This window comes from Clytia hemisphaerica, unplaced genomic scaffold, assembly GCF_902728285.1.
Source record: "Clytia hemisphaerica strain Z4C2 unplaced genomic scaffold, Clytia hemisphaerica genome assembly, whole genome shotgun sequence".
NCBI classification, from domain to species: domain Eukaryota; kingdom Metazoa; phylum Cnidaria; class Hydrozoa; order Leptothecata; family Clytiidae; genus Clytia; species Clytia hemisphaerica.
In genome coordinates this window covers 254,079-274,564 of record NW_027103826.1, presented here as the reverse complement: position 1 = coordinate 274,564, position 20,486 = coordinate 254,079, and the positions used below count along the sequence as shown (strand labels likewise).

The 20,486-nt window shown below is 35.6% G+C and overlaps 2 protein-coding genes across 2 annotated transcripts; both read left to right on the top strand.

The window, feature by feature from the left end:
- Window positions 1-3,164: 3,164 nt before the first annotated feature.
- Window positions 3,165-20,460, top strand: LOC136806738 (protein FAM227A-like). The gene is made up of 13 exons (XM_067063326.1): window positions 3,165-3,366; window positions 4,878-5,042; window positions 5,954-6,013; window positions 6,905-6,951; window positions 7,786-7,938; window positions 9,174-9,236; window positions 9,850-9,885; window positions 10,670-10,774; window positions 11,664-11,790; window positions 12,093-12,194; window positions 12,761-12,927; window positions 13,438-13,566; window positions 20,255-20,460. The coding sequence occupies exons 1-13, from the start codon at window positions 3,234-3,236 to the stop codon at window positions 20,426-20,428; spliced, it is 1,461 nt and encodes a 486-aa protein (XP_066919427.1). The 5' UTR covers window positions 3,165-3,233; the 3' UTR covers window positions 20,429-20,460.
- Window positions 18,016-19,219, top strand: LOC136806757 (probable caffeoyl-CoA O-methyltransferase 1). The gene has a single exon (XM_067063344.1). The coding sequence runs from the start codon at window positions 18,286-18,288 to the stop codon at window positions 18,967-18,969; it is 684 nt and encodes a 227-aa protein (XP_066919445.1). The 5' UTR covers window positions 18,016-18,285; the 3' UTR covers window positions 18,970-19,219.
- Window positions 20,461-20,486: the final 26 nt, after the last annotated feature.

The following is a 20,486-nucleotide window of genomic DNA, read 5'->3' as shown; positions in this document are numbered from 1 at the left end:
ACCACCCCTGACTTTTTTTTAGGGGGGGAGTTAATGAAAACTGGGAGCTAAAATACAGCCAAATATTTGGGGGGACCTGATATGTTTGGGGGTGGAATTTCAATGGCAAAACTGGGGCTTAGTATTTCTTCTATAGTTTTCTTTATATCACCACATTTTTATCCAAAAATCTTTCATTTTACAGTCTATTAATTCTGTTTGTTTTCACTTGTGTCTAACATCTTGAATAAAATGTTATACAGTAGTGTGGTGGCATGGAGGCAAATGCCCCTGAGCGGAGGTTTTTCAAAGGGGCACCATATGACGGTTTTTGGCCAAAAAATAGAGAAAACACCCCAGGACTTTTGTGCTCGCTACACTTGCGTTATTTTTAAAGCTATATACTTATCACATACTACTTTGCATTTTAGTCATTTTCACCCACAAAATAAAAGGCCCTTTTACAGATTTTGATAATGGCACAATAATAGAGATGTGATTTTCCTAAAAACGATATCAAATCAACAAATATTTTATACTAGGTACAGGACTTGGGGCTGCTTAAAAAACTTTTAAATCTTTGGGGGGACCAATTTCTTTGCCTGGGACCTAGACCTGGGCTGACCTTATGCCATTTTTCAAAGCAAACCCTCCAGAGGGTTATTTTATATATATACTGTTGAATAAGTATGTAGTCCAGCCATAAAAACAATGATAGAGCCATGTATAATTACTGTATCATGCATATTGTAATAATTATGCATGGTTTTATCATTGTTTTTCTGCTGGACTACATAATTATTCAACAGGGTGGCCTCTTTGAAAAAAGGTCCCGAAAGCAACATTTTTGTAATTTTTTCAACAATAGGTTTTTTGTTTTTGGCTCAATCGATCATTTGAAAGTCAATTGATGAATACCGTTAACTGCTTTAACTTGGGACAATTGGTCAAATCTTGGGATCATTTGATTTCTGGACTGTATTTTCACTTACTGTTTAAATCTCTTTGACAATAAGTTTGTTTTGATAATTCAATCCAGGGGATGTCAATTGAACCAAATCAAACTTCGATTGTCAATCGAATTTGGCAAAGTAATTAAAGACAATCGAATTAATGGTATTCGATTGGTCAAATTGATCGAACGTCAATTGAATCGTGATTAAAGTAAAAAAGATGTAAAGTCAATTGACTTCGATCGTTGTACAATTGACTTCGATCATTAAATTAGTACCGTCAACTGCTCTAACTTGGGGCGATCGGAAGAAACATGGGACTGTTGCATATCTGGTCTGTATTTTCACTTACTGTAAAATCGAAAGAGAAATCGTGTAATTTTTAATATGCAGTTCGTTAACTCAAATCAAATGACTTTGGAGGTTCGGTGAAATGGTGGCCGAATTGCCGTCCCATGTTTTTGTCAGATAGTCCCAAGTTGGAGCACTTGACGGTAGTAGTAATGTATTTTCGTTGCGTGCTAACCCTTTCAGCCTTTGAAAAGATTTGCGAAAAGAAGCTTCTTTGGCCAATTTAAGTATAATCGAAGCTCAATCGAACTGCAATCGAAGTGTAATCTAAGTAATCAAACATCAATCGAATCCAATAGACCTTTTCGCCTTTCCATCCGCCATATTGAATTGTATGCAAAAATCATGGTGGCCGAATTGCCGTGGTGAAATTCCCTTAGAAAGTATGCAAAACATATGCAAAACGAAAGTATTAATATAAAACTTACATGCATAATGGCATTATATTAAAGTGTAATCTTGTAGAAGAAAGATTAAATTTGCTTCTCTTGAAAACTAAAAATAATTATATTCGCTCATCTCTTAGAACAAAAAATCAATAACATTAGACATAAACTCATACTGAAAAATCATCAGCGAAGGTAAAAAATAATCCTTATTCGGCTGACGGTAAATTATTCTCCTGGGAATAGGGCCGCCAAATGATCAAATCAAAACATTGATAATGTGTGACGTCATAATTACTGCTTTTCAGTTTGCATGTTTTAAAAGTTTGATGTGTGTACTCCGTCTTCGTGGAATTTCTTAATGGCATGAAAACAGAATATGCTATGTCTTTAAGAAGAAATTTCTAAAAGGCTTTTGTTGTTCTTTGAATATTTCTTTTTGGATTAAGAAATTCCATATTTTATTGTTCTAAGGATGATTATAATAGGTATTTATTTATAATAAGATGCTTTGTTGTCTTTTTAATCTTTGTGTAAACTTGCATATGTTTTGCATACTTTCCAAATAAATCCAACCACGGCTTTTTCGTTCCTCAATTTTTGCATACAATTCAAGATGGCGGATGGGGAAAGGCAAAAAGGTCTATCGATACCAATTGAATCCAACCAAGCATGAAAAAAACGTAACTTCGATTGGTGTTTGATTGATTCGACTACTTTAATGGGATAAATTTTCGCGGGGATTAATTTTCGCGGATGGCACTATTGGGGGCATTATTTTCTCGATTTAGTGACTTTTACTGTCAAATCATGCATATTGGTTGTTGAAATACACATTATTTGCGTTTCTTTGATGCAAGTAACCATTCAAATAGTATTTATTTGACATATTTTGAATTTTGTTTAGAAATATTTCGCGGATGGGCCTTTTTCAAATTTCCAATGGGACTTATTTTCGCGGATGACACCCAAATCCGCGAAATCCGCGAAAATTAATCCCCGCGAAAATTTATCCCATTAAAGTAATCAAAGCTTAATCATCCGATTAGATTTGATCAACTTCAATTGATTCGGCAATCAAAAAATTCGATATTGACATCCCCTGCCTGGCACTGCCTGGTGCTGGTGGTTCAGCAAAGTTTATCAATCAAACTTTTTCTGGTCTAAAGTTTGTACTAGCTAAAGATAATTTTAGGAAATTTATGAAGGAAAAAGATTACTAGATTCGGAAATACTAATGAGGAATGAAGAAAATGTTCAAACTCATTGAAAACAAGCCATAAAAAATGAAAGAGTAATCGCAGAAGGAAAGATCAAAAGTTGTTTACCCGGTCTCCAACGGGCTGCCATCTTGAATGAATGAGATCTCAACCAAGGATGGTTTAAAAACTGTTCGCTTGTGTAAGAAGTGCTGAGAAAGACTGTTTTTCAGCCATCCTTACAAGGCGAGAAGTCTCGAACCGAGGTATTTTAAAATTCTTGGAAAATAATCAAAACAAAGTGGTGGAGCAAAAACAGCATGATCAGGCACTAGGAGGGCCAGACACCAGATACACTAGAAAAAATGACAAACAAGCCAACTGAAGCTTTGGAAACTAAACTCAACGAACCAGAAGAAATATATCTTCGAAACAGCTTGTCAGAGTTTACACAACTAGACGATCTTGTGCATAGTAATCCAGCAGATAGCGGCAGAGGTGATAGTTGATCAAGAGGTTTTTCTTTGTCATTTGCTTGTTAAATGATTAAAACAGTCTGCGAAATCCTTTTTAACAGTGCAATATCACTCTCACTCTTACCCTAAAAACAGCAAATTTTTACTGTAAGGGGGCTATATCAAAATATTGTTCTGTTTGCTTCTCACAGGACCCTGCCGACGCACCGGACTTAACGAACACCGGACACGCGAAAGTCCGGTGTAAAATGAGAATTTTTTTTACCACCGGACAATTTCTACACCGATGTCCGGTGTCGGAGAAGGATATTTTTTCCCACCGTGTCCGGTGCGTCCGGTGTTTCTTAATTTTTTGTTTCATAAATGTCCGGCGTTTAAAATTCCCTCTATGCAACACCGGACAGTCCGGTGCATCGGCAGGGTCCTCCTCTCACCCGCCCACATCATATTTTTGATTTTTCCAAAAGTCCAAAAAAGGTACCCTTAAAGGCACAGCACATACCCAGACGATCTCAATCGAACAGAATCGACGATAAAACCAATCGAACCTAATCGAACGCAATCGACCGATTGAAATTCGATTGTTGAACGCAATCGAATCTCAATCGAACGTCAAAATTCTGGGTAATATTCGATTGGTTTGATTGTTGTTCGACTGGTTCGATCGTTGATTCCGTTTGATTGAAATTGTCTGGCTTTATTCTTGCAGCTTCCCAACATCCAAGCTCTCAAACATCACAAGCTGAATGAAATCGATTTCCCGTAGAAATTATGCGATGAACAATCCGAACGCAATCAAACGCAATCGAACATGAATCAAACGCAATCGAATATATATCAATCAAATCTGAAAATTGCGGTAATATTCTATTGAGATTCGATTGTGTTCGACAATCAAATTTCAATTGGTCGATTGCGTTCGATTGAGATCGTCTGGACATACTCATACCCTCAATTTGAAGTCCCCCCTGGGGTTCAAACCCCAATCGATCGAACTTGTTGAATAGACCTTTTGCTAGGCATGATGTCATGTTGGATAATTAAAAATTTCAACATCAAAACAATAAAAAGAATATGTTTAGTTAATAAGTAATAGTTACGCTACATGCTTCATGTGTAATCGTTATGATGTTGGAGTTTTAAATTATTCAACATGACATAGTGCCGAGTAAAAGGTCCATTGAAATGTGGTGTTATCACAATTTATACTGAAGGTTTTGAATTAGCAATGAAAACATTATGTCATGACTCCAAAAACATTACATAACCTTTGCTACAGAATAACCTGATACCGGATCAGTTTCTTTTTATTAGAAACAAGCAGAATTGTAAACCAAACTTTATCACTTTGAATCCAAAACTTGAATCATGATTTAGACCATCCTTGCAGGTAACGGTTCTGGAGTTCGCTTCAAACAAAAGAAGTGACATAAAGGTTGAATTTAACCAATAGCTGAATAGAATGGCGTTGATGCACTTCAAAGCAAAGCAGAACCAAGGCATGTGAGCAAAGCCTTATTATTGAATTTCTAGGACCTCACCATATCAGTACTATTGATGAGTTGAACGAAAGAATTGCAAACCTCTCCACTCATTTTGATGAGTTTTATGGACATGAAGAAATATATAGTTTCAGTGATGAAGAAGAAGAAGAATCAAAATCGAAATATAATTCCATTCAAAACAACAAGTCTAAAGGTATCTTTTCATCAAACCACCGTGTGCACTATTGAAGTAGTCTTTCTTTGAACATAATTTTCACAAACTCTATTCCTAAAGCAGTGAATCTTTTGCTTAGAGAAGAACAGAAACTTAAATTTTATAATGGGTCATTTAATGAATTTGGCTCTCTAGATTAAAACTTTTGTTCAAATGAATGAAATGTTACAGTTTGAAGTGCTCGAAAAGGTTTAAAATGGACCAAGTTCAGTGGAGACCTTGCCCCATTGAATAAATTAAATTGTTTAAAAAAATCCATGCCTCATGACTTATTCCAATTGTAAAAAGAATAAAAAAATGTAATCCAAAAACAATCCCCATTGCTTTTTTGAGCTGTAAACAATAATTTTCATACCCATCAGACCCATCAGGATTTCAATTTTCTTTCCCAATGAGAGAGAAAGTGGATTAGGGTAATGAGATAGATGTACATAATGTTGTCATCAAAGCAAAAGGTCCAATCTCAAAAGTGTGTCTGAGAGGACTTAGAATTTTTTTACTTTGCTAATTTAGAATTTTGAGATTTGCCCCTTGAACTTGTAGATAGTGACTTGTCCACTACAAGAAAAGGGTCAATTTCAAATTTTTAAGTTAGCAAAGTATTTCAAGTCCTTGTTTTTCAGACATTTATTTTGAGATTGGAACTTTTGCTTTGATGGCAGTAATAATAGTGTTTGGTGTGCATCTTCGTGAAATTGAAAAAAGATTGGTTCAACATTTTAAGATATTAAATTTGTTGCAGATACTTGAAAATATCAGGAGAAACGTCTTTCGACAAAGATGCCTCCACGTCCAACCAACTGAAAATTATATATTTACAATATTTAATTGTTTCGTCCCTCTGTAGCGAGGTGAAATGCAAAAATCAACTTTTTTATTTTTTATTTTAGGTACAGAGAAAGAAAGAAAGGATTTGAAGCAATTTTCAGGAGTATATTCTTTACAAACAAGTAAGTCATGAAACAATGAAAAATTTATAGGGTTTTCTAAATATTTAATATCAAATTATTTTGGATGACAAAATAACAAATGTTTGGGGAAAAAAAATCATCTTTTTTTTGGTTCTCCACCTTGTGCAAAAATCTTATCTAATAATGAAAGTGCTTTTATTAAGGATTGTTTGCCGAGTGATCTTAGGCATACTCTCGGGTACCTAATAGCCGTCCCCCCGCTAATTAATTTTTCGAAAATTTTCCACCCAGGACATTCTTGTTCCAACCCCCCGCTTATTAATTTTTGGGAAAATGTTTTTGAAAGTTCCCTCTTTTGTCCTAATTCTGCTGTATTAGCCTCCTTTTCAAAAGTTTTCCACCCAGGACATTTTTATTCCAACTCCCCTGCTTATTAAGTTTTGAGATTTTTTCCAACCCCCCCGCTTATTCCAAACCCCCCGGCTATTAGGTACCCAAGAGTAAGCGTCTCAAGCCAGGGGCTACTGGTTACCGGTTACCAGTTAAAACCCCTGCTCCTTCTTATGTTACCTTCAGTTCATAGATAACCGAGCCTGTTAGCTTGCAAAAGAATGTCTAAACGTCGTTGTTTACAGTGTAGGGACTACAAAATGCTAGGGGACTACAAATGCTAGTTATACTTACCTCTAATTCGCAAAAAAATACTCCTTTGTTGTAAGAGTTACTATTTTGTAGCCACTACACTGTACTGGGCTATCCACGTACTAATATCGACTCTATCTAAGCCTGGTGTCATTGCTTTTTGGAAGCATTTCTTTGAGAATTTAACTATCAAAACAGCCTTTTCGCGGGTCTATTCCATGGGTGGATTTTTACCGCAATTCTAAAAGTGAAGGTTTTCTTATTAATTTTTACTTCTTTTATTTTCAGTTTTAAGCAAAGAAGATAAATCAAAACCAAAAGTAACATTCAAAAAGGTTTGTTCGTAATATTACGCCCCAATTAAAGATCTTAAATCTTAATTTTTTCACTGTTAGTTTAAGCTCTTATGACTAAAAATTAAAAGTCTGAAGTTTGGTGGGATTGTTCCTTGGCTGATTTGAATTTAAAAAAGACTGAATGAACTCGTAGCTTTTATAGGCTCTTTATATTTTTGCGACTTTGTGTAAGCAAAACAAAGATGTTCTGAATTAAATTTCCTTACCTTTCCTACGGTATTTAATATGCCTATGCTTGGTGATAAAATCTTTTTTTACGAAAAAGTGTTGACGTCATCAAAATAAGTGAATTAGGAGGTTTAAATTTTTTTTCCGAATTACCTGAGAAGTATCTCCTCCTCTATACCTCTTTAAAGTGTTTTTGTTATAAGGGCTCTGACTCTGTCTAGATTTACACTGCAACTGTAATTAAACACACACAATTACTGTATGTGATTCTAAACTCTGTCAGGTACATCACAATTTAGCCAAATTTGATGTCAATCATAATCTACCTTACAAATTGTGAATTTCAAATCGCCCGTGACTATACACCATCAGCAAACAAAAAATTTCAGGGATCCTAGGATCTTTTATAACTGGTTGTCAAAAAGCAATTTGATGTCAACATGGCGGCAGTAGTGTGATGGCTGAAAGATGAGGGGAGGAAAGGACACAACGCTGATTACAAACAAATATTACAAACTTTCGAAAATTGCCTTTCCAGTTAAATCCTAATTTTAGCCCATGCTACTGGTAGGCGGGTTGTACTTTCGTACTTTTGAATTATCCTGTATTTTTTTTCAACATTCAAGTTTACATTATTCTTTTTAGGACACATCAAATGTCAGTAAAAAACCATTGTTGGTTGAATTGCATTCTTTTCCTGGTTATGACGACATTGAATTGACTCCATTACCTGCTTTATTGACTGCTGAATTCATGCTCCAAGTTGTTGTGGATGCTCAAAAATATCTCAAAAATAAGGTACAATCAACTCTCTCTAATTCGAACCTCTTTAATTCGAACTTTTGTCGAAAACGTTTGTCCCCTCAGCTGAAAAGTGGTTCAAAATGCTCTCTATACTTTTCTCAAATTTAAAGAAAGTTCTTAGTCTCTTGACACTACATCTTTAGAGAAATGTTTAAAAATCGGGGAAATCGAAAGTCAATTTTTGTAATTATTGATGTAAAGTTTCTTAAATGGGTCAATAAAGCTTGGTAGTATGTACAATTAAGAAAGTTGTTCAAAATCGGATAATTTTGGAAATGTTTAATTTCAGTTCCCTTGGTATCCCGCCACGTCCCGCGTGAGTTCCCTCAAGATTGGAATTTGAATTATTCCCGATTGGAAAGGAGTAGAGCTTTGAAACTTTCATACTGGATATTAGTTTTTTAAATCATGTCTTTAGACATCATCGATTTTGTTTTATGACCAAAATTAAACATTTTTTGAATCCGATAAATCCGATTAAAGATCGCCGTGTGAAGATGGAGATAGAGAGAGAGGCAATTGTACATTAATTAACTCCGTGTTACTGTTGACTCTCTCTTATTCGATCTTCAAGACACCAATTTTTATCGATTTAGAGAAAGATATGTAAGGGAGTAATTTGAACCACTTTCCAGCTGAGGGGCAGAGATTTTAGTTCGAATTACAGAAAGATTCGGATAACAGAGGTTTAAAAAAAGGGAGTTGACTATTAGATGATTTTTCTCAGTTTGATTTCCATTCTAAGTTTCTTGGCCCGGAATTAAAAGCAAAAGTCGTTATGACAATATTAACTTTGAAATTATTACAGCAACTGAATGTAATGGCTGTCTCACAGCCCCGGTGGGACTTTTTTCCTCAGCGGGTGTAAAAATTCCTATTGAAATCCCAATGGGGATAGCAATTCTTTTGTCCAAAGGTTAAAAAATCAGTGGGGTTGTGGTTTTGGAGTGTAATTTTTAAACATTGAATTTCGAGTGGGGATGAAATCAAAGTCAATTTCCCAGTGGGGCTGAAATTTCAGGGTATTTTTTTCACCAGGGATGAAGTTTTTGCCAAATTTTTTAGAGAGGAAATAGTCCAAGTAGGTCTGTAACACAGGGGTGTTCTTTAGCTGTTGGATTTTAGTCTAGATCCCTTTTTAGTAAGGAATATGTTATCACTTTTAAGAAGCCATTCAAAGTAATGGGAAGGACAGGGATTGTCGTATTTATTCTTTTTTTTTATTTTAGGCAACGTTCAAAAAGTCTTTCTACAAATTCTTCACACAACCATCGTCCGTTACAGTCTTTCAGGTGATTTTACTTTACGTCTTTTAAGAGTTTGTTAAACGTTCATAGATACTTGCACTTTAGATTTTGAATAAACATTGGCCCGTCGAGGGGGGGGTGTTTGGCCATGACCTTTTTTTTGCAGACCATACTTATGTACATTAGAACCTTTAAACAGATCAAATAAAATCATAAGAATCCTAAATCATAAATCATAAATCATAAATAACGTTTTATGTTTCGAAGAAATAAAAAAAAAATTCTTTTTATCATTAAGATAGGACTTTTTACTGAGTTGGTTTAGTAGTTTATCGAGGAAATAAAATTAATCAAATTGTTATGTCATAAAAACTAGCATAAACTTATATTTCCTTATTTTTACTTACTTTAAAACGTATTCTCCCTTCACTTTAAGTCATTCTCCGTTTTTTCCGAACATGCTGTAGCTCAAATCTCTTTGACTGCCATTTCGGTGAGTCATACCAAAGATGTAAGACTTAATCTCTCAAATTTCTGTGATCTAAATTGTTTTCTTACCAGCTAGCACACAACATTCTTTCAACGTGCATCTAATGTCCACGGTGTCCATATAACGTTAGATGGACGTTGGAACAACTCTTTCTTTCTCTCTGCATAGGATACATTTTGGTGGTTCTTTTGTCATAAATACCAGGTATAAAATTATCAGATTTCTTTTATTGTTAGACCCTAATTACACATTGCTCCTCCGAATAATTTCATGAAAGGCTTGGGGACACGAGAAGTTTTTTCGCGTTGGCGTTAGTGCAATGCAACATGCTCCATCCCACCAACCTGAAACGCTTTCTCGTGTCTCCAACCCATTTTTCTTCCTACCAATAAAAGTGAAATCTCACTTTTGTCCCAGGGACAAAATCAACGTGTCTTTCCCTCACTTTTTGTCTCATGAAACAAAAAAAGAAACCATGGGACTCGCTATAGAGCATATTGTATTGCACCAACGCGAAAAAAAACTTCTCGTGTCCCCAAGCCTTAAGAGTTTCTGATTTTTATATCCTTTACTTGGTCCTCAGATAGTGAAGGAATCCAAGTCCTTTCTTTTCGTGCGTATTTTCTGAACCAAACTTAAGCAAATGTTCAAATGAAGAAAATAGCAAGAGACACTGGTAGCAACCTATTTGGTGCGGTTGGGCGTTACTGAGGATTACATACACTATACAATATATTGCCAGGCAATATATTGATGATTATTATCAATATATTGTAAAGTTCTCACGGTATATTGAAAAAGTCCCCAATATATCTACGGCTCAACTTTAGTAATCCCCAAAAAAGCCTGATAATAATAATAAGGTTAAGAATCTATTTTCGATGATGCCTCGGGCACACCTGTCACTTCATAAGGTCTAGGAACCTAAATGTTTTATTTTCTTTGGGAAGTGTATTTAGAAAATTCTTTACTAATATTTAATTTACAGCACTCTGAAGTTTGCCAAGAAAAGCTCTTTGACCGTATTGCCAAGAACTACACCAAACTTTTGTTTTCTAAAAGTCAAGAACAAAATCATGATAAATATTTCAAGGTGAGTCGATAAAAAAAATGTGATTTTTCCGAATACAGTGGATTCTCCATAACTCGAACACCCGCGGGGAACGCAAATTGGTTCGAGTTAAAGAATGATTTTTGGAGTAAGGTTGATAAGACATAGTTAAGTGAAGGGACCATAAAATGTTTACGAGTTAAGGAGACATGCGAGTTATAGAGGTTCGAGTTAAAGATGGCTCCACCGTACATATGCTTTTATAAGCATTTATACAAATTTTGGCTCGATATCAGCTGTTCTTATCCTTTCGAAACTTAGAGGCTCATATTATAGCTTGAATGGCAGTTAAAATCAATGCATTTTTAATGATTTTCGAAATACAAAGCTTGTATCTTTCTAATATCTCGAATTCTTCTGGCTTTTTCGAGACCCTTTGCGACTTTTTGCTTCTCTATTTTTTAGGAATCTGAATAACTCGACTTAACACTTCTTCTATCTTCTTTCTCATGTCCGAGTTGTACCCCTTCCCTTTGATCGGATTGGGTTCCCGAACAAACAAATCACAGCGAAGTCATATCTCGTATCGTTATTCGCACCAAGTGACTTCACGGAAAACATCCGTCGGTTAAATGTCTGTCGGGGAAACGTTCGGATGGGGGGATTTCCATCGGGTAACTGTCTGTCGAGGAAATATCCATTCGGGGAAATGTCAATTCGCAGTCATAGACACGTCTGTCAGGGAAGTGTCTGTCGGGCAATTGTCTGTCGAGAAGGTTTTTGTTGGGGAAATGTCCACTCGGGAAAATGTCAATTCATAGTCGGGAAATGTCCGTTCGGGGAAACGTCTGGTTACCAAGGGAAGATTCAGCCCTTAGGATGAATGTCATGTAAACATAAAGACTCAAATTTACTTTTCTATTTATTCTAGAATTACGGCGATTTGTTATCTCAAGCAGTATATGCCACATTTTGTCACGCTTTTCCTGCATCATATCGTCAATTCAATGGTGAATTTCGAGATGAAATCATTTCCATATGTGCTCTTTGGATTATAGGTAAAGCGTTGATTTTTTTGGTTTCAAGAAGTGCAGACCCCGCATTACATTATTTTTTCTCTCCATTTTTAAGCCGGCCATAATTTAATTCCGATCCCTTATGTCTTTATTATGCCAGCGACGAAAAATTACGCCAATAAGGACCAGCGTAAAAAGGGCTAATGCGATAGTGATCAATACCAATAGAAGCAATTCGAGAGCGGTAAAAAAATGTTAGAAAGCGTTTAAAAAATTGCTAAATAGTCTGATTCTGAACACTTGTTCAATTTGATAATTATTTATATTTCACCTTCTTTCATTAGGTACCAAACCTCCTCCACGCACGTGGGAAGATTGGAATTTCGAAGCCTTAGAACCACTAGGCATGCGCAAAGGAGAAAGAATTCAAGAAGATGCTGCTAAGAGTAAGTTTCCCATTTTATATAATGTCGTAGTATATCGTAGATGATGCTATTGTCCGTATAATATATTAGCATAGTCTAAGTATATCGTAGTATATCCATTTTGCTTCTAGAATGAAAAATCAGGCGTAAATTCTTTAATTAGTAGACCACAGTTCGGTGCCGGCAATTTTACCAATCAATACTATTTTTCTCGCCTTCTCTCTTCTCGTTGTTTCTTTGATTAAACAAACTACCGGTACCTAACTGTGGTCTACTTTCAACAAAGATGGCGGATTATTTTACTTCAACTGCCGTTGCTTAAGGAAGTCCATTTCCGTTCCAAGGTTTGATATGTGGCGGAATTCCATAGGGAGATACAAGAATCTGTCAAAAATAACTGGAGTTCCATGGGGTAGCTTTTTAAATCCTACTAAAATTCAGAATTCCAGAGGGGTTTAAACCTGAAATTGCCTGGAATTCCAGGGGGTTACAGCAGTTCCAGCCACAAAGGGATGGACCTCCTCTATGGGTATTATAAGCCCATTATCATCTTGCGATGAACTCTAAACGTTTTAGTTTTTTTCTAGCCAAAGCGATTGACTTTGACCTCAAACAGATGGAGGAGAAAAGTCGTTTAATGACTCGACGCAATACTAGAAGACTGAGTCGGGCCATAATGGGAGGATCTTCAGGCACAATCCCCTTAAAAACATTGATTGAAGCTACTAAAGAAAAAGATGTAGCCAATAAAGAGGTATAACTTCTATGGGCATTATATTTTTAAGTAGAAAATAATTCAAGAAAAAAATGTTTTGTTACATATAAAGAGATGGACCTTTTGAACGTGAACCCGCCCTAAGACTTTCACAATTTTCAATTTTTTGATACCCCGGATTGATACTTTTGGTTTTTATTTTAACAACTAAAATTATGTGTTGAATCTTAAACGATAAAATCCCGTGGACTTTTTAATAATCAATTCACTCCTAAAAAAGAAAATGTGTTGCGTATAAGAACAAAATATATAAAAACATAATTCGATCAAAATAATAAGAGCAAGTTAAGAACATTTTAAGGATTTATGAGTTCAAAAAAATAACACCCAATTTCTTAAAAAATTACCCAATTGAAGGATACTCATAAAATAGTGAAATTAAGAACATTTTAAGAACATTTTTAGGCGTGAAAATCAAGCTAAAAACATCCAAAGCTTCAAAAATTTGGGATATTCTTTTAAAAAAAGTGAATTGTTTTATTTTTTTAGGCAAAAGAAGACAACAAGAAAAGTAAGAAAAAGAAATTGAAAGATAAGAAAGAATCTAGCGAAGAGGAAAGTCACGTCAAACAAATTTCATCTGTTCTTGCCATGGCAGAATCCAATAAACACAAACAGGTATATTAATCATGAATTCTGCCCTTATTGTGGGGATAGATTTCTCCCAATTTACTGTCTCTCTCCAGTCAGTAGACAAGAATTCACTTCCAGCTCCTACCCAGTTGTAATTGATTCCTCGAGTTCCACATGGACCCGCAGCTCAATGGTAGAGCAAATGCCCGCGAATGGCATGGTTGTGAGTTCGAGTCTCGCCGGATCCGTTGGTTTTCCAACGGTTCTGGTGGCTGGTCAAAAGACAACATGAGAGCGGCTGTATTCACTTCAAACATGTATCTTCAAATAGATCCTGATTAGCGAGTTTATTTATAAGTGTTTGTTTTTCTCTGTGTCGGAGACGGTAATGTTCTAACTTTTCTAAATTCCGACTGACTGAAGACGACACTTTTACCGTCCTCGATTTTGCGGGTCAAAACTGCGGGTTATTCCAAATCAGTCACTTCACTTTTCTCAAAAGTGCAAATACATAAACTCGCTATTATCTTCAAATACAGTAGATCCTGATTAGCGAGTTTTATGTGCAAAGTGTTTGTTTTTTTTCTGTGACGGGAACGGTTAGGTTTTAATTTGTCTACATCCTGACTGACTGAAGACGGTGGAAATAACCACTTTTACATTCCTTGATTTTGCGGGTCAGAATTGTGAGTTATTCCAAATCGCTTCCGTCACTCGACTTTCATCAAAAGTGAAATTCACTATTACTCCTATAGGCAGGCACAGTATGCATTCATTGTAAAGGTCATTTTTTCCTGATTTAATGGATTTAACGACATCATCCCGCGTTTTCTTTTTAGGAGTGCTAAAACTCGCAAAAATATTTGAATTAAACACGCAATAAATCCATTTTTCCCAATTTTAAGGTTCGATTTTTTGTTCGTGATATGTAAATAGGGTAAGGGTGCTAAAACACCAACAGTCTGCCCTTTTAAAGTGAAATTCCGCCCGTGCAAAGACTACTTTGTCCATAAAACCGATTCTTCAGGTACAAAATGTGCTGCTGGCCAGGGTCCCTTTCTCAGGGTTTTTATATAAGAACAAACTATAAAAGAACATAAGGCTTCGATGGCCAAATTATTAAGAACAAGTTAAGAACATTTTAAGGCATTTCGGACCCTAAAACACCTATATTGAAAATAAGATCATATTTAGAACATTTTTAGGCTTAAGACTTAAAAATTTAAAAACATCAGAAGGCTTCAAAAAATTTGGATGTTCTTGTAAAAAAGAAAACGTAAACGCAAACTTGAGTTCTACTAAAAAGTATTATTTCATGGGGCAAACTTAGAATTTCTTTTGATACAGTTTATAAAAGAAATCAAAAGAATTTAACGACCAATTACCGACACATTCAACTCCTGTTTTTCTTTATACCTCCATGCTTTAACGAATTTAGATAAGATAAGTTTTACAAAAGCAAAAACACCGGGGGAATTCCCAAGTCAATCGAATGATGACAGGAAATCAATTTTTTAAACGTCTTTTCGAAGGGAAATCTGCACTCACAGATTTGTGCATTTTTCCCAAGAAGTATAATCCCGAAGGGCTAGAAGCGAATCTCCTTGGTAGGGTTTGAAGCCAAAAGATCCTACCAAAGCTGCGTGACCTAGCGTGGCCCGCCTGGTTTTTGAAAAAATGCCAGATTGAAACTAAAATGTATCGCTAAATTTCGAAAAAAAATATCACTCAAAAACAAAGGAATCGCTGGATTCAATCCGTCGTCAAGAATACGACGCATATTTTCAGGCTTCACTTTTTCTTGCCTTGTTAAAAGATTCTCTTCTAGCCCGCTAGCCCTTCGGGCTTATACTTCATTGATTTTGCCCCTTTAAGTTAAATAGAAAATAGCATGTAACAGATGCACGAATCCTATGAAATAAGCTCATTGGAATTTTTGAAGCCATTGCCGTTTTTGCTACGTTAACAAAACTGTGTCACTAGCAACTCATAGTATAAATAGCGTGTGCAAAAACTATCACTATGGCTTAGTCAAATGTTTGCAATATGATTTCTATTTTAGTATAACGTACAAAATCCAAAATATTTCACGTGAAAAATTCAAGTCATTTCGCAAGAGGCCCGGAAAACCCGAGTTACAAAAACTCGAGTTACAAAAACCCGAGTTACAAAAACCCGAGTTACGACGAATGTGACGTCACAAGTCTCAAATTATGACGTCATAAGTGGGCTTTTTAACTCGAAAAAGTTTTTTACTGTTGTTTTGTAACTCGAAATATTTTTTTAAAACTTTGTTTTAGAGTTACGTAGCTCGAAAATAAATTTTGAATTTCATTTTTCGAGTTACGTAACTTGAAATTGTAGTACATTATTTGGACTTTCGAGTTATCTTCAGGTGAAACCAAGTTGGCCAAAGATTTTAGAATTCATATTATTAATAAATATACCCCATTTCTTTCGAGAAGATTTAATAGATCCGATTAGAATAGAAACTGGAAATTATAGAAACGGCGTCAAAAGATCTAATTTACAAAACAATAAGAGAAAGAGCAGACGTCATAAACAAGATTTTGAACAATCAGAAAAATCTTAACGATTACATTATATCATTTTTGTACATTGTGCAATCGAGAATCTTTTCAAAGAAATATGTGTTGTGTTTTTTATAAGAACATCTAAAAATTCGAAGCCTTCAGATCTTTTGTTTTTTAGTTGAGCCTTAAAATCTTCTTAAAACGTTCCTTTTTCACTATTAGCACCCGGGGGGGGCACTCGATCTGAAATCGACCATACGTTCGGCCCAAAATTTGGCTTCTAAAATCGGACCCTTACAGTGCAGTGAATTTCCATGAAAAATCATACCCTTACAGTGCACTTTTTCGAAATTTCTCGCCCGTAAGGGCGAAAATTTTTGCAATTTTCCAAGAAAATGTGGAATTTTTCCTCCAAAATTGACCAATTTTGTGATAATTTTACCAAAAAATTGCCCTTTTACCAAAATTTCCTACCCTTACAGTGCAGTTCAGTGCAGTCTTGTAATTTCCTACCCTTACAGTGCACTAGCTGAACTACGAAAAACCTACCCTTAAGGGCCGAACGTCTGGTAGGTCATTTACCTTGAGTGCCCCCCCCCCCCCGGGTATTAGCATTAAGGCGAGACCACATTAATTTGTTGTTCTACGGGCGCGACCGACCCAGCATTTTCTGCAAACAAGAAAATAATAATATTGAATTTCCTGTGCCACAAATTTCTAATTATAATCATTTAAATTAAAAAAATTACACTTAAAGCCCTTAAAAAAAGTTGAAAATAATCTAGAATCATGAACTCTATGCACAAAAGATTTTATTACAAACTCCATCAAAGATAAATGATGAATTTTCGACCAAGATTATTTGAAAATATTACTTAAAGCCTAATTACCTTCCTTGATTAATGAAAATTTTTTATTTTACCGGCCGACCGACTCATATTTTGCTAACGATCTGCCCGTAGAACAACAAATTAAATTGGTCTCGCCTAAGTGAGTATTTTCTGCAATTTTTGAGTCCATAAGGCCTTAAAATGTCAAGAAATGTTTTTTAACTTATGGTTACTATTTTAGCCCTCGAAACCTTCTGTTCTCGTATGGTTTGTTCTTAAAAAATGTGTGAAAAACCTAAATAAACTACAAGTTCTACCGAAGTTTTTAGTTTTTAGCGAAATGACAATGAATTTGAATTTAACAAAGATAGATTGTGGAATACAAAATGTATTTCGAGTAATCGAATCTTTTAGATTTTAGTCTACTTCACCCAACAAAACCTTCAGAAATTCATATCAACAAAATAGAAGATTGTTTACTGTCCCCTTTCATTTTTATTCCCTTCCTTCTCTTCTTTTAGTTTTATAGATCAAAAACCCCATTCGTAAACTAAAAGAAAAAAAGCGCTTTTTAGAATTTTTGGCCAACTTGGTTGCGCTTCAACATAACTCGAAATATTTTTTTAAAATTTTGTTTTAGAGTTACGTAACTCGAAAATAAATTTTAAATTTCATTTTTCGAGTTACGTAACTCTAAAACAAAATTTTAAAAAAATATTTCGAGTTACAAAACAACAGTAAAAAACTTTTTCGAGTTAAGAAGTTCCCTTATGACGTCATAATTTGAGACTTATGACGTCACATTCGTCGTAACTCGGGTTTTTGTAACTCGGGTTTTTGTAACTCGAGTTTTTGTAACTCGGGTTTTCCGGGCCTCCATTTCGCAAACATAGAAACGTTTTTCATTCGTTTTCTCTCTGCGAAGGAGCACAAATTGCGTCCCTTTTTTGTTAAATGTCTATCTCCTTCTTAGATGTCTATAAAAACGAATTCAAAACGTTTTGCAATTACAAAACAAACATTACACAAACCACAAAACCCTTTTTTTGCACAAAAATGTTGCTTAATTGGACAAAAAAATACATTTTTTTATGAGTTTGTGTGCAAAAAAAACGTTTAGAAAACGAATGCAGCCGTGTAGTATAAATAGGAGTCAGTATTCAAAAGCTTGTTATCAAGTTTCAGTTGAGGAAACACCATCAAGCACGACTGGCACGAGTTGCAGAAGAATAAGTTTTTGTGGTTCACTATCGATCAAAGAAGTGGTATAAACTTGCTACATTTACAAAGATAAAATTTTGTGAAAAAGTTTATTTGTTGCTTGTTGGACTTTGCATTGCGACCATCTCGAAGACAATAAAGACAATTTTTTGGTACACGCAACAACCTCTATCATCAATATGCCTATTGATCCTTACAAGGACGGCCTTACGCCGGTCGAGAAATACGTCGCTGAAACGTCACAACGTGAACCAGAAATCTTGAAAGAATTACGCGAATACACAATGAAGAACGTCGAAAGATCCGTCATGATTTCCGACATTACCGCATGTCAGTTGATCCGTATTTTACTAAAAATGAGCCGGTGTAAGAAATGTTTGGAGGTCGGAACATTCACTGGGTACAACGCTTTGAACTGCGCTATAACAATTCCGGACGACGGTGAAGTTATAGCTCTGGATATCAATGAGGACTACGTCAAACATGGATACCCGTTCTTCGAAAAAGCCGGTGTCCGAGACAAAATCAAAATCAAGATCGGACCAGCTTTAAACACGATGGATCAACTAATTAAAGATGGCCAGTCAGGAACTTTTGATTTTGTGTACATCGATGCACACAAGCCTGAATATTCAGACTACGTTGATCGATCGCACGTCCTCTTACGTCAAGGTGGCGTCATCGTTATTGATAACGTCCTCCAACGGGGCTCCGTTCTCGACCCTCACGGCGACTGGACGCCACGTTACAAGGAGAGTGCCATTTGTCTTGATGCGCTGAACCGTAAACTGGGCAAGGATGAGCGATTTGACTTGGCTTTGTTGAGCGTTGATGATGGGGTCACGCTTTTATATAAACTTTAGATTATTTCCAATCTGGCCATCGTTATGACGATAGGTTTTAGTAATTTTAGTAATCTTATCTTTTTAATCGTATTATCATATAACGCCTATACTACTGTATTACACGCATTATAAACGACTCCAGTCTAGTAATCTTATCTTTTTAAACCTTTTGTTACGATTTTATTTCTTAGGTACCATCTCATTTTTTGTATCATACATTTTTCTGAACTTTTAGTCTTAACGAAACATATTATAAAGCACCATACAAGGGCTTGAATTTATCTTTTCATGTACGACTGCTTCCTAAAACCTATTAAAGATTGAGTGTCTGTTTCCCTGTTTCCCCTTCTTTGATGTTCATCCTTGATGCATTAAGGAAATCTTAAAAAGTTTGTTATATTCCTAACATTTTTTGGGTTATAAGCGTTATAAGTCTTATTCTTTTTTGAAATATAGTGAAATCCTGATATCTCTTCATACAGTTCGAACTTGGAACTAATTATTAGCTCCCATCTAGGGGATATCCTGTTAAAATAGGCTCTCTTTAGGGTGGTTTTTCACCTGGTAGCTAAAATAAATGGACTTATTTAGGTCTACTGTTCGAGTTTGAATCATCAAGAGTTAACCGTATCTTCATGGTGGCCAGCGACCCTTGAAATCCTTGAAACCCTTGAAACATCCATGAAAACGCCTTTTTTTTTGTACCCTTAAAAATTTCCTTGAAACACTTGAAAATTGATGCAAAATGACCCTTGAAACCCTTGAAATGGGTCCTAAAATACTCTTGTCTCCCGAATAGACGGGGGGGGGGGTCCGAATAAGCAGGGGGTAGGAAAATTTTCTAAATTCTAATAAGCGGGGTGGATGGAATAAGAGGGGGGGGGGGGGGGTAATTTGAAGACATAATTTTTTTAACTGATATCAATTTCGACAACAAAAGTGAAACTTTAACAAATGAACACGTAAAATAAGAACCAATACTAACAAAAAGGAAAATTTTAACAAGTTTAAGGTCTATCTACACTGTAATAAAAAAATTAATTATTCAAATTTAATTAGCAGGGGGGTCTTAATAAGAGCAGGGGGGTGGCTTTTTTTTGCTCTTAACAATTAGCGGGGGGGGACGTCTATTCGGGAGACAAGAGTATGGTTGGCCACCATGATCTTTCTTATTTTGATTTTGGTGTTTCCTAAGAAATCGCATATCTATAGTCTGCAAAACCTTTGGAAATTCTTACAGCTATATGTTTTCATTAGCTCTTTGTGTATCAATGTTTTGCTACTACTCTCTCTCTTTTTTCAGTCATGTGAGGTGGGACCTGGAGCGAGTTTCAATAAAGTTGTCTTCAACATGAACGGACGAAGTCCACTGGTATCATATTACCTGAGTTCAAATAACCTGCTACAAGATGTTGGTACTTCTGTACTGGTGCAACGAACGGAAATAGACAAGCTACCTCCATATCCTTTTCATTGATATAGATAGTCAACTCACTTATTCGATTTGATCACTTATATCATCTAACTTTATCTCC

What these genes read in the sequence shown, in the direction of transcription:
- LOC136806738 (XM_067063326.1), top strand. Translation starts at nt 3,234, where the DNA reads ATGACAAACAAGCCAACTGAAGCTTTGGAAACTAAACTCAACGAACCA. An exon ending in CGTCCGTTACAGTCTTTCAG is followed by an intron (nt 9,237 to 9,849) that starts GTGATTTTACTT and finishes CTCTCTGCATAG; the next exon opens with GATACATTTTGGTGGTTCTT. An exon ending in ATCATGATAAATATTTCAAG is followed by an intron (nt 10,775 to 11,663) that starts GTGAGTCGATAA and finishes TATTTATTCTAG; the next exon opens with AATTACGGCGATTTGTTATC.
- LOC136806757 (XM_067063344.1), top strand. Translation starts at nt 18,286, where the DNA reads ATGCCTATTGATCCTTACAAGGACGGCCTTACGCCGGTCGAGAAATAC.